General features: G+C 44.9%; 1 protein-coding gene across 1 annotated transcript in view; it reads left to right on the top strand.

The window, feature by feature from the left end:
• The window catches only part of DCDC2C (doublecortin domain containing 2C), a 116082-nt gene that overhangs the window by 84910 nt on the left and 16958 nt on the right, over positions 1-14214 (top strand). The window contains exon 10 of the mRNA XM_038740249.1: positions 13159-13222. Coding sequence (XP_038596177.1) covers positions 13159-13222 — 64 coding nt within the window. The remainder of the gene's footprint in view (positions 1-13158; positions 13223-14214) is intronic.

The raw sequence follows: 14214 nt of genomic DNA, 5'->3' as shown, positions 1-14214 counted from the left end.
GGAACTGAGGCCCAGAGAAGTGAAGCGACTTGCCCAAAGTCATACAGCTGACAATTGGCGGAGCCGGGATTTGAACCCACGACCTCTGACTCCGAAGCCCGGGCTCTTTCCACTGAGCCACGCCGCTAGTAGTCAAGAGCTAAGAATCAAAATCATAGAAATATAGACTGTGGTCTAAGCAGTGTGGTCTAGTTGAAAGAGCACAGACCTGGGAGTTGGAAGGTCTGGGTTCTAATTCCAGATCCGCCATTCCCTAACCTTTCCCCCTGGATTCACTTTTTTAGCAATCATCTTCATTGATTACTTTGTGCAGAGCACTGCGCTAAGAGCTTGGGAGAGTACAATATCACGGACACATTCCCTGTCCTCAACGGGTTTACAGTCTAGAGGTGGAGAGAGACATTGATATAAATACACATAGTAAGCGCTTAACAAATGCCATCATTGTATAAATACGTAAATGATGGATCCCCCATTTTCTTCTGCTGTACCCCCCTCTCTGCCCCACAGAAGTTGTGTATATATGTACCTATTTATTATTCTATTTATTTTATTAATGATGTGTATATAGCTATAATCTATATCTATATCTATGATATTCCCTGCCCAGAATGATATCTATATCTGTAATTCTATTTATATTGATGCTATTGATGCCTGTCCTCTTGTTTTGCTTAGTTTTGTTGCTCCTAGACTGTCAGTCCATTTTTGGGCAGGGATTGACTGTATTTGCTGCCAAATTTTACTTTCCAAGTGCTTTGCACATAGTAAGCGCTTAACAAATGCCATCATTATATAAATACATAAATTATGGAGCCCTCATTTTCTTCTGCTCTACCCCCCTCTCTGCCCCACAGCACTTGCGTATATATGTACCTATTTATTATTCTATTAATTTTATTAATGATGTGTATATATCTATAACCTATATCTATAACATTCCCTGCCCAGAATGATATCTATATCTGTAATTCTATTTATATTGATGCTATTGATGCCTGTCTTCTTGTTTTGTTTAGTTTTGTTGTCTGCCTCCCCGCTTCTAGACTGTCAGTCCGTTGCTGGGCAGGGATTGTCTGTATTTGTTGCTGAATTTTACTTTCCAAGCACTTAGTACAGTGCTCTACACACAGTAAGCACTCAATAAATATGATTAAATGAATAAATGAATGAGTGAAACAATGGCATATAGGAATATGTACCTAAATGATCCAGTGGGGAAGGGAGAAGGGTGAATCTCCAGTCCTCAGGTGGCATTGTAGTGTCAGATGAGGGCAAATAGGGTAGATAAATGAGAGATTAATCTTGGAAGGCCTCCCAAAGGAGATGCGATTTTTCAGAAGGTTTTGAAGATGGTCAGCCAGATGCATCAGGGAACCTTAATACAGGGCTAATAGCTTAATGCAGTGAAGGGTTCACACAGTGAAGCGTTCAATAAATACCACTGATTGATTGTGGGAGTGCCATTCATTCATTTGTATTTATAATAATAATAATAATAATGATGGCATTTATTAAGCGCTTACTATGGGCAAAGCACTGTTCTAAGCGCTGGGGAATTTACAAGGTGATCAGGTTGTCCCACGTGGGGCTCACAGTCTTAATCCCCATTTTACAGAGGAGTGCTTTATTGAGCGCTTATTGTGTGCAGAGCACTGTACTAAGCGCTTGGAAAGTACAATACAGCAATAAAGAGAGACAATTCCTGCCAGGCAGGAGGGATGGAGGCAGTGCACAAGAGGAGCAGTGTGGCTTCCCAGACTGAGCCCCCTTTTTCCTCTCCTCCTCCTCCTCCTCCTTCCCCTCCCCACAGCGCCTGTCTATATGTTTGTACGGATTTATTACTCTATTTGTTTTACTTGTACGTATTTACTATTCTATTTATTTTGTTGATGTTGTGCATCTAGCTTTATTCCCATTTATTCTGATGACTTGACACCTGTCCACATGTTTTGTTTTGTTGTCTGTCTCCCCCTTCTAGACTGTGGGCCCGTTGTTGGGTAGGGACCGTCTCCATAAGCTGCCGACTTGTACTTCCCTAGCACTTAGTACAGTGCTCTACACGCAGTAAGCGCTCAATAAATACAATTGAATGAATGAATGATAGAGCCTGAAGGACCTGGGTTCTAATCCTGACTCTACCACTTGTCTGCTGGGTGACCTTGGCAAGTCACTTCATTTCTCTGTGCCTCAGTGATCTCATCTGTAAAAATGGAGATTAAGAGTGTGAGCCCCATGTGGGAAAGGGATTGTGTCTAACCTGGTGAACTTGTATCTAATCCAGTGCTTAGTAGGGGGTCTGACAGTTAGTAGGCACTTAATAAATACCATAAAGAAGAAGAAGAAGTAGAGGAGAGTGGTGAGAGAAAGGCCCAGTAAGTAGATTGGCTTTAGAGGAAAGAAGTATACCAGCTGAGATATAGTGGGAGGAGGCTGAGGAGAAGTAGATGAGATTTTCACACTCCTCTGGACTATTTTCAGAAGCAGCGTGGCTCAGTGGAGTCAAAGGCCAAAGGTTCGAATTCCGCTCCACCACTTGTCTGCTGTGTGACCTTGGGCAAGGCACTTAACTTCTCTGTGCCTCAGTTCCCTCATCTGTAAAATGGGGATGAAGACTGTGAGCCCCACGTGGGACAACCTGATCACCTTGTATCCGCCCCCGCCAGCGCTTAGAACAGTGCTGGGCACATAGTAAGTGCTTAACAAATGCCATCATTATTATTATTATTTGCTACCAAACTATCTTTAGGATACTTGGTGATGTTAAAATTGCTTGGTATTTATGTGTTCGAATTATAAATGACTTTTGAGCTCTAGGTGTCAAGCCCAAGTTGTGGAAAAGAAGCTGCAGGAAAGTGCTAATGAAAATTATGAGAGAGAAAACCCACATTTTAGATATTCTGGCATTGACTGAAATAAGAACTGTAATTCTGGTTAATGGTATTTGACTTGCTGGTTTTATCTCATACATTCTGCTCACACAAAGTCATGCAACGAAAGTCTTCGTGTAGGTGATTAAAACGTGAGGATTATTTTCAATAGATTTCGGCGCAGCTCTTACGACGGTATTAAATTCACTTGATTGAAGACTCGGATTAAGGGTGCACTGAAGCAGAATTGTATAAGAGCCTGGGAATGGTAAATATAAACTAAAACTCCAAACGAGTACCCTAAGATGGATTTCAAAGGAAGTCATGCGGTCAGCCTGCTAAGGCCAATTTTTTCTTCCCTTTCCTGTAATGATATTGGTATTTTCTGAGCACCCACTGGGTGTAATGCACTGTACTAGGAGATTGGGAAAGTGAAATAGGAGTATATGTCCCACAAAGAGCTGACAGTCTAATGGGCGGACAGGCAGAAACACACTTATTAATAAAGTGAGCAGAGTAATAATAATAATAATAATGATGGCATTTATTAAGCATTTACTATGTGCAAGTCAATCAATCAATCAGTTGTATTTATTGAGTGCTTACTGTGTGCGGAGCACTGTACTAAGCGCTTGGGAAGTACAAATTGGCAACATATAGAGACAGTCCCCACCCAACAGTGGGCTCACAGTCGGTTACAAGGTGATCAGGTTGTCCCTCATGGGGCTCACAGTCTTCATGCCCATTTTACAGATGAGGTAACTGAGGCACAGAGAAGTTAAGTAACTTGCCCAAAGTCACACAGTTCACAATTGGCAGAGCTTGGATTTGAACCCATGAGTAAATAATTCATTGTAAATAAGGAGTAAACAAGGAGTAAGGAGTAAATAAGGAGTAATAAGGAGTAAATAAGGAGTAAATAATTGATCGTACACTTGTTTTACATATGTTTCAGTGCTTAGACGTGACACTGCTGAGTTGTTACGACTGGTGAGCTGGGGTTTAATGTGGGAGGCCTTCTTGGAGGAGATGGCATTTTAGGTGGGCTTGGAATGAGGGAAGAGCTGGAGTTTGTTGGGTTTGAGTTGTCAAATCAAGAAGGCTCCAAAATTCTGTGTCTACATTCTCCCCATCCCAAATTCCAGGTATTCCGGAAATGCTCATTTTTAAAAAAATGGTATTTCTTAGCACTTACACAGAGAAGAAGTTAACGCAACTTCTTAAAACAGACATAGTGGAAGGGCTGGGATTAGAACCCAGATCCTTCTGACTCCCAGTTCTGGGATCTAACCTTTAGGTCACTCTGCCTCTCATTATCGCTCTCCTTCGCTGGCTCTTCCTCATCCTTTCACCTTTTAGCCAGGGGAACTCCACAGAGCTGTCTTCCGGGTCCTCTACTTTCTTAGTTTTATACTCATTCTCTTGGCAAACTCCTCCGCTTGCTTGGTTTCAGCTACAACCTCCATGTGGATGACGCCCTAACCTACCGTCTCAGCCGTCCTCCATTCTCACATTTCCTTCTGCCTCCGCCGTGACTAATCAATCAATCAATCAATCAATCAATCAATCGTATTTATTGAGTGCTTACTATGTGCAGAGCACTGTACTAAGCGCTTGGGAAGTACAAATTGTCAACACATAGAGACAGTCCCTACCCAACAGTGGGCTCACAGTCTAAAAGGGGGAGACAGAGAACAGAACCAAACATACCAACAAAATAAAATAAATAGGATAGAAATGTACAAGTAAGATAAATAAATAAATAAACAAATAAATAGAGTAATAAATATGTACAACCATATATACATATATGCAGGTGCTGTGGGGAAGGGAAGGAGGTAAGATGGGGGGATGGAGAGGGGGACGAGAGGGAGAGGAAGGAAGGGGCTCAGTCTGGGAAGGCCTCCTGGAGGAGGTGAGCTCTCAGCAGGGCCTTGAAGGGAGGAAGAGAGCTAGCTTGGCGGAGGGGCAGAGGGACTGGGGGCATTCCAGGCCCGGGGGATGACGTGGGCCGGGGGTCGACGGCGGGAGAGGCAAGAGCGAGGTACGGTGAGGAGATTAGTGGTGGAGGAGCGGAGGGTGTGGGCTGGGCAGTAGAAGGAGAGAAGGGAGGTGAGGTAGGAGGGGGCGAGGTGATGGACAGCCTTGAAGCCCAGGGTGAGGAGTTTCTGCCTGATGCGCAGATTGATTGGTAGCCACTGGAGATTTTTGAGGAGGGGAGTAATATGCCCAGAGCGTTTCTGGACAAAGATAATCCGGGCAGCAGCATGAAGTATGGATTGAAGTGGAGAGAGACACGAGGATGGGAGATCAGAGAGAAGGCTGATGCAGTAGTCCAGACGGGATAGGATGAGAGCTTGAATGAGCAGGGTAGCAGTTTGGATGGAGAGGAAAGGGCGGATCTTGGCAATGTTGCGGAGCTGAGACCGGCAGGTTTTGGTGACGGCTTGGATGTGAGGGGTGAATGAGAGAGCGGAGTCGAGGATGACACCAAGGTTGCGGGCTTGTGAGACGGGAAGGATGGTAGTGCCGTCAACAGAGATGGGAAAGTCAGGGAGAGGACAAGGTTTGGGAGGGAAGACAAGGAGCTCAGTCTTCGACATGTTGAGCTTTAGGTGGCGGGTGGACATCCAGATGGAGATGTCCTGAAGGCAGGAGGAGATGCGAGCCTGGAGGGAGGGGGAGAGAGCAGTGGCAGAGATGGAGATCTGGGTGTCATCAGCGTAGAGATGATAGTTGAAGCCGTGGGAGCGAATGAGGTCACCAAGGGAGTGAGTGTAGATTGAGAACAGAAGGGGACCAAGCACTGCCTAGTGGCATCATCATACCTAGTGGCTAGTGGCATGTACTGCCTAGTGGCATACATATATATGTATATATACATATATACAGGTGCTATGGGGAAGGGAAGGAGGTGAGATGGGGGGATGGAAAGGGGGACGAGGGGGAGAGGAAGGAAAGGGCTCAGTCTGGGAAGGCCTCCTGGAGGAGGTGAGCTCTCAGTAGGGCCTTGAAGGGAGGAAGAGAGCTAGCTTGGCGGATGGGCAGAGGGAGGGCATTCCAGGCCCGGGGGATGACATGGGCCAGAGGTCGATGGCGGGACAGGCGAGAACAAGGTACGGTGAGGAGATTAGCAGCAGAGGATCGGAGGGTGCGGGCTGGGCTGGAGAAGGAGAGAAGGGAGGTGAGGTAGGAGGGGGCGAGGGGATGGATGGACAGCCTTGAAGCCGAAGGTGAGGAGTTTCTGCCTGATGCGCAGATTGATTGGGAGCCACTGGAGATTTTTGAGGAGGGGAGTAATATGCCCAGAATGTTTCTGGACAAAGACAATCCGGGCAGCGGCATGAAGTATGGATTGAAGTGGGGAGAGACACGAGGATGGGCGATCAGAGAGGAGGCTGATGCAGTAGTCCAGACGGGATAGGATGAGAGCTTGAACGAGCAGGGTGGCGGTATGGATGGAAAGGAAAGGGCGGATCTTGGCAATGTTGCGGAGCTGAGACCGGCAGGTTTTGGTGACGGCTTGGATGTGAGGGGTGAATGAGAGAGTGGAGTCGAGGATGACACCAAGGTTGCAGGCTTGTGAGACGGGAAGGATGGTAGTGCCGTCAACAGAGATGGGAAAGTCAGGGAGAGGGCAGCGTTTGGGAGGGAAGACAAGGAGTTCAGTCTTCAACATGTTGAGCTTTAGGTGGCGGGCAGACATCCAAATGGAGATGCCCTGAAGGCAGGAGGAGATGCGAGCCTGGAGAGAGGGGGAGAGAGCAGGGGCAGAGGTGGAGATCTGGGTGTCATCAGCGTAGAGATGATAGTTGAAGCCGTGGGAACGAATGAGGTCACCAAGGGAGTGTGTGTAGATCGAGAACAGAAGGCATGATGAAGGTTAGGTTTTTATTTTTATAAAATTTAAAGCTTTATCTTGCCCATGTTTGGGCTGAAACATCTCTTGAGGAATGGAATTCAGTAGTAATGACGGTGGCATTATGTTGCCAACTTGTATTTCCCAAGTGCTTAGTACAGTGCTTTGCATAATCCCGACTCCACCACTTGTCGGCTGTGTGACCTTGGGCAAGCCACTTAACTTCTCTGTGCCTCAGTTACCTCATCTGTAAAATGGGGATTAAGATTGTGAGCCCCACGTGGGACAACCTGACCACCTTGTACCCCCCCAGCGCTTAGAACAGTGCTTTGCACATAGTAAGCACTTAACAAATACCATCATCATCATCACAGTAAGCGCTCAATAAATACGATTGAATGAATGAATGGCAGTGTTCTCCCATCATGAAAGACGGATGAGCCGTGGAGCAGTGTGGCCTAGCAGAAAGACCCCAGACTTGGGAGTCAGAGGACCTGGATTCTAAACCCAGCTTCTCCACTCACCTGCTGTGTGACCTTGGGCAAGTCGCTTAACTTCTCTGTACCTCAGTTCCCTCGTCCAAAAAATGGAGATAAGACCCTGAGCCCTGTGTGGAACTGGGACTGTGTTCAACCCGATTTTCTCATTTATACCTCAGCCCGTAGTCGGACACATTAACAAATATCACAATTATTGTTAAATGCCATTAAGAAAAACCCCTCAGGATTGACAACTTGTACTTCCCAAGCGCTTAGCACAGTGCTCTGCACACAGTAAACGCTCAATAAATACGATTGATTGATTGATTCTAGTGCTAGTGGCTGACTCGAAGTGCATGTGGAATTATATCTAGAACCCAGGTCTCTGGATCCCCAGAGCAGTTTTCCCCCCCGGAACAACAGCATGGCTGAAAATTGAATCATATTAGCAGATGGAATCAGTCAAATCTCTAACTATCTTTCTCTCACACTCCTGGGTCCTTCTCTTTTCCTTTCTCTTTTCTACTTCTTCTTCCCCATCCATCTCTTGCCTCTGGGGTCATGTGGCTAAACCGTAAGAAATATACTCAAGTCCAAAAAGGCTTGAGTAACCTTGAAGTGTGAGAAATGGATTTCTCTCTCAGCTCCCTTTTAAGAATCTTGTTGGAATTCTAAATTCCCCAAGCCATGACACGCACAAGTGATTGAGAGTATCTGAGCAACCAGGAATTTTTCATCTGTTTTTTCACCATCTCCTCCGGCTGATCTGCAGTGACAAGGCACCGCCTGGAATATCATCATCAATCGTATTTATTGAGCGCTTACTATGTGCAGAGCACTGGAATATGGCTATTTTCTTGCCAGATTGAGACATAATACAGGAGATTTTGGTGTATTAGAAATCTAGCATAGCCAGAATGACCAATTCCTGTGTTCAGAAAAGCAGAGTGGCCTAATGGACAGAGCATGAGCCCGAGCTTGAATCCCAGCTCCGCCGCTTATCTGTTGTATGACCTTGAGCAAGTCACTTCGCTTCTCTGTGCCTCAGTTCCCTCATCTGTAAAATGGGGATGAAGACTGTGGGTCCCATGTGGAACAGGGACTCTTTCCAATCTGATTAACTTGTATCTACCCCAGCACTTAGAACAGCGCTTGATATGTAGTAAGCGCTTAGCAAATATTTGAGAAGCAGTGTGACTTAGTGGGCAGAGCACGAGACTTGCTGTGTGACCTTGGGCAAGCCACTTCACTTCCTGTGCCTCAGTTATCTCACCTGTACAATGGGAATAAGAGTGTGAGCTCTGTGTGGGACAGGGACTATGTCTGACCTGATTAACTTGCTTCTACCTCAGTGCTTAGAACAGCGCATGGCACATAGTAAGCATTTAACAAATACCATAATAATTATTATTGCATATGGAAAGGGTTTAACAAAGACTATAACAATAATAATAATTATTAGTAGTAGTAAACCAGATCACGGTTCTGAAAATTAGATACAAGGCTTCATGAGAAGCAACATGGCTTGGTGGAAAGAGCATGAGCTTCAGAGTCAGAGGTCAAGAGTTCAAATCCCGGCTCCACCAACTGTCTGCTGTGTGACTTTGGGCAAGTCATTTCACTTCTCTGGGCCTCAGTTACCTCATCTGTAAAATGGGGATGAAGACTACGAGCCCCGTGGGACAACCTGATCATCTTGTAACCTCCCCAGTGCTTAGAACAGTGCTTTGCACATAGTAAGCACTTATTAAATACCATTATTATTATTATTATCTCAGTGCTTAGAACAGCGCATGGCACATAGTAAGCATTTAACAAATACCATAATAATTATTATTGCACATGGAAAGGGTTTAAAAAGACTATAACAATAATAATAATAATTATTAGTAGTAAACCAGATCATGGTTCTGAAAATTAGATACAAGGCTTCATGAGAAGCAGTGTGGCTTGGTGGAAAAAGCAAGGGCTTTGGAGTCAGAGGTCATGAGTTCAAATCCCAGCTCCACCAAGTGTCTGCTGTGTGACTCTGGACAAGTCACTTCACTTCTCTGTGCCTCAGTGACCTCATCTGTAAAATGGGGATTAAGAATGTGAGCCCCCCGTGGGACAACCTAATCATCTTGCAACCTCCCCAGTTCTTAGAACAGTGCTTTGCATGTAGTAAGCACTTAATAAATGCCATTATTATTATTATTATTATTGGGAGGCCCAGTATTATCTCAGGCAAATTTCTCCATAATAAAAAGTAAAAGCACAGAAAAGAGTCACATGTGCCTTTAAAAATATTTTAAAATGATCAGCCAATGAGCTAAATGAATGAGCGAGCAGTTAATTTTTCTTTTCATAAATCCTTAAATCAATGTGCAGAAACCAGAACCAGTATTTCTAGGGTGTGTGCGCAGCTCCCCTTGGCAATATTGGGTTAAGAGAGCTACAGAAGTTAAATGTACCCAAAAATCTATAATAAAATTTACTGTTTCTATTTGCTCCACCAGTCATGCAGGAGAAAGCTCCCATTTAATTAATATTGCTAGAACTGCCAATAAAACGAGGATATTTTTGATCAAGGACTCTGTCGTAGAATCCTGTAATAAAAGTCTAAGCAACATTGATTATTTTATCGACGTTTAAAATTCAGAGCCTCATTGGTCTCTCTACTCCTTTTCACTCTTTATTATCTGGCTACCACTCTGTCACCCCAGCTGAGTCTTTCATTGCTTCCATCTCCGACAGGGTCAGTATTGACCAACGTCGAAGTCTCAGAAGCTAAGTATAAGTCATCAATAATGCTAAGTGGGATCATGGTAAATCAAATATTAAGCAATGAAACCTTCAGATACCACGGGAACATATTTACAAATGGATGCCGTTACACAGATCTAGAGTTATGGCATAAAATAAAATAAAATTCTCATTAAAGAGATAGTTCGCCTTATAGTTCAAAACTCCAAATATCCAACGTAATGCATTGGATAATGAAGCCGAACAAACGACTTTATAAGTGAATCTGAGGCTTTGACTGATGCCGGCCAATGAAAACAGGCATGATCAGGTACTTGTCGCTCTTAAACTGATCAAACTCTATATCAGGACCTGATTTATGGAGCTGTGCGGTCTGAACCTCATGAGGGAGACGGACTAAATTAATAAAAATATTCCAAGAGGAGTCAGCCAACCTGCTTCATTTCAGCATCCCACAAATGAAATCAGGTGTTTTTTGTTTAATGGTATTTGTTAAGCACTGTACTGGGGTAGATACAAAGTGATCAGGTTGGATACAGCCCCTATCCCGAATAGGGATCACAATCTTAATCCCCATTTAGCAGTAGAGGAGCGAAGTTTGTGAACTGGGTTGGAATAGTAGAGTTGTGACGTGAGATAGGACGAAACAAGGTGATTGAGTATTTTAAAAACGATGGGGAGGAGTTTCTGTTTGATGCAGAGGTGGAAGAGTAACCGCTGGAGGTTCTTGAGGAGTGGAAACATAGAAGGAACATTTTTTGTAGAAGAATGATCTGGGCAGCAGAGTGCAGTTGTTATTATTATTATTATTTTTACAGGATCATTTATTTTTGCACCCCAAGATGAAAGCCTTTTAGCTAACCATCTAAGAAGTTAGCTATTAATAGTGAACGAAAGAAATCTTTTTATCAGGTCCTTTCTTGTTTCATCGGGTCTTCCTGTTGTCTTCTTGTCGTTGCTGCCCGCTCCCTTAATCAGATTACAGCTGGCCCTCTGTGTGACTACGAAGATTACGGACTATGTAAAGTCTCCTTTCTTTCAACAACTTTCCCGAAGAATTTTCTTTCCTCGTTTGATAGAGAACGTTTTTCCTGGTGGCTTCCGAGGAGGGCGGGCTGAGGTTATGACACAGAAGTTTCTGTGGGGGAAACAGCGTGGCTCAGTGGAAAGAGCCCGGGCTTTGGTATCAGAGGTCATGGGTTCAAATCCCAGCTCCGCCACTTGTCAGCTGTGTGACTTTGGGCAAGCCACTTCACTTCTTCGTGCCTCAGTTACCTCATCTGTAAAATGGGGATTAAGACTGTGAGCCACCCCGTGGGACAACCTGATCACTGTTGGGTGGGGGCCGTCTCTATATGTTGCCGACTTGGACTTCCCAAGCGCTTGGTCCAGTGCTCTGCACACAGTAAGCGTTCAATAAGTATGATTGAATGAATGAATCAAGTTGTCCCACGTGGGGCTCACGGTCTTCATCCCCATTTTGCAGATGAGGGAACTGAGGCCCAGAGACTTCAAGTGACTCGCCCAGAGTCGCCCAGCTGACAATTGGCAGAGCCAGGATTTGAACCCATGACCTCTGACTCCAAGGCCCGGGCTCTTTCCACTGAGCCACGCTGCTTTTCATAGTCCCCCAGCCTCCCAGAACCCTCCTCAGAGCAACAATAACAATGATGGCATTTATTAAGCGCTTACTATGTGCCAAGTACTGTTGTAAGCACTGGGGAGGTTAAAGGTGATCAGGTTGTCCCACATGGGGCTCACAGCCTTAGTCCCCATTTTACAGATGAGGTCAACTGAGGCCCAGAGAAGTGAAGCGACTTGCCCAAGTCACACGGGTTCCCCTTCTAGACTGTGAGCCCACTGTTGGGTAAGGACTGTCTCTGTATGTTGCCAACTTGTACTTCCCAAGCGCTTAGTACAGTGCTCTGCACACAGTAAGTGCTCAATAAATACGATTGATTGATTGATTGATTGATTGATTGTAACCTCCCCAGCGCTTAGAACAGTGCTTTGCACATAGTAAGCACTTAATAAATGCTATCATTATTATTATTATTCTCTGCCTCAGTGACCTCATCTGTAAAATGGGGATTAAGACTGTGAGCCCCCCGTGGGACAACCTGATCACCTTGTAACCTCCCCAGCGCTTAGAACAGTGCTTTGCGTAGTAAGTGCTTAATAAATGCCATTATTATTATTATTATTATTTCTGTATCGACAAGGCAGGAGGGGTTGAGGGCTGTGTGAGTGTTCCAAGAGCGTGGCTGGGCATCTGTACCTTATGCCAGGGGGTTGGGTGGTAGAGCTGCCCAAGTAGAGTGCCAGCCAGCTGGGGGAAATCAATCAATCAATCAATCAATCAATCAATCGTATTTATTGAGCGCTTACTATGTGCAGAGCACTGTACTAAGCCCTTGGGAAGTACAAATTGGCAACACATAGAGACAGTCCCTACCCAACAGTGGGCTCACAGCCTAAAAGGGGGAGACAGAGAACAGAACCAAACATACCAACAAAATAAAATAAATAGGATAGAAATGTACAAGTAAAATAAATAAATAAATAGAGTAAGAGGCTGAATAAGGCCGGAAAACGGTCGAAATTTGAGGTAAACCACTCGTCTTGCTGATGCCAGGTTGAAAGAGCGAAGCAGAAAGCGGCTGAAGAGCGGCTCTTTGATGCCAGAAACTGAGATGCCTGAGGAGGGAGGGATGTTTAAAGGTTCAGGATTTCAGTTTGATGCGGGATAAGGTAGGTGGTACTCGGTGAAACGCTGTTGCCAGTGGATTAGATTGAGGACGGGTTCATTAACCACCTGTGAGTCTGCGTCAAGAGCAAACCATGTCTGTGTGACTGTAAATGATCGTTCCCCCTGCTCTGTTGACATGGGATATTTCTCTGGCTCCTCACCTATTTCCCTTTCTGTCCTTCGCTGGTCTCTCTCTCTCTACTTTGGCTTTTCTCGTTATTCAATCCCAATGTCAGAATGAACGTAAATCCATAAAGAAGGGGTTCAGTGCGTCCAGAGAAATTGGTAGGAAACATTTTTTCTCGCTGCTTCTGACGCTGATTTCCCAAGGGGACGTCATCATCCATTATCATCAATTAATATTTATTGAACTCCTGAGCATCACCGGCGTTTCCACAGCAAATAAGTTGAGGAAAAAAGTAAAGTCGGATATTAACACCTCGGTTTCTCTTTCAGGAACAAAAAAGAGGCTGGAAATTCATGGACATGTTTGACTTTTTGCATAAACCCAAGGAAAAAGGTACGTTATGTGTGTGATAGAGTTAGAACATATTTCTATCACTGTAATATAATGGGATAGAGTAACGGGTTACAAAAAGCAGAATTTTTCATTCTTAAAATGCATGCAGATCTCATGTCTTCTGGTTCCTACCGAGTCCTCCCTTTCGTAGACTCCTGCATTTCAATTTACCTTTTTGAAGCGAAACTTCACTCGTAGGTGAATTCCTCTGGTGATGAAGTGATTTCAGTTGGTAAAATGGCCATATTTTTTTCATTTGAAAATAGGACACACCCTCCATAAATTGGGGAACTGGTCTTGGCCTCGACTGAGTTGAACTCTCATCCCCGTGCTGGACCAAGGTGTCCGGTTTCCCAGGTGTCAGGTCTTCTTACCCACGTCAGTGTCTCCAGCTCTCTTCCTCCTCTTCCTCCTCCTCCTCAATTATATTTATTGAGCACTTATTGCCTTCCCACCATGAGCTTACCCTTCCTCCAATTCCACACTCCATTCAGAGATCTGGTTGGAATTGGATTCTCCCAGTTCCTCCTTCCCCACGGCTCCTTTACATTTCCCAGCTGACTTGGAAATGGTCAGTGGAGTTGGGGATTGGAGGCGAGGTACAGAGGAGGCCAAAAAAGACTGTAGTTTGAGTTTGAACTGAACCCGCTGAGCTAGAGGTGTCGGGAGCTCTTAGCTCTCTAGACTGGAAGCTCCTTGTGGGCAGGAATCACGTCTACCAACTGTTGTATCGTATTCTCCCAAGGGCTTAGTAAAGTACTCTGTACACGGTAAGTGCTCAATAAAGGTAGAGAAGCAACCTGGCGTAATGGATTGAGCCCCGGCCTGAGAATCAGAAGGTCATGGGTTCTAATCCCAGCTCCGCCACTTGTCTGCTGTGTGACCTTGGGAAAGTCACTGCACTTCTCTGGGCCTCGGTTACCTCATCTGTAAAATGGGGATTGAGACTGTGAGCCCCGTGTGGAACAGGGACTTTGTCCAACCTGATCCCC

Source organism: Tachyglossus aculeatus, chromosome X1, assembly GCF_015852505.1.
Source record: "Tachyglossus aculeatus isolate mTacAcu1 chromosome X1, mTacAcu1.pri, whole genome shotgun sequence".
Taxonomy (NCBI): domain Eukaryota; kingdom Metazoa; phylum Chordata; class Mammalia; order Monotremata; family Tachyglossidae; genus Tachyglossus; species Tachyglossus aculeatus.
Note: the sequence above shows the minus strand (reverse complement) of the source record. Positions and strands in the feature narration are given on the sequence as shown.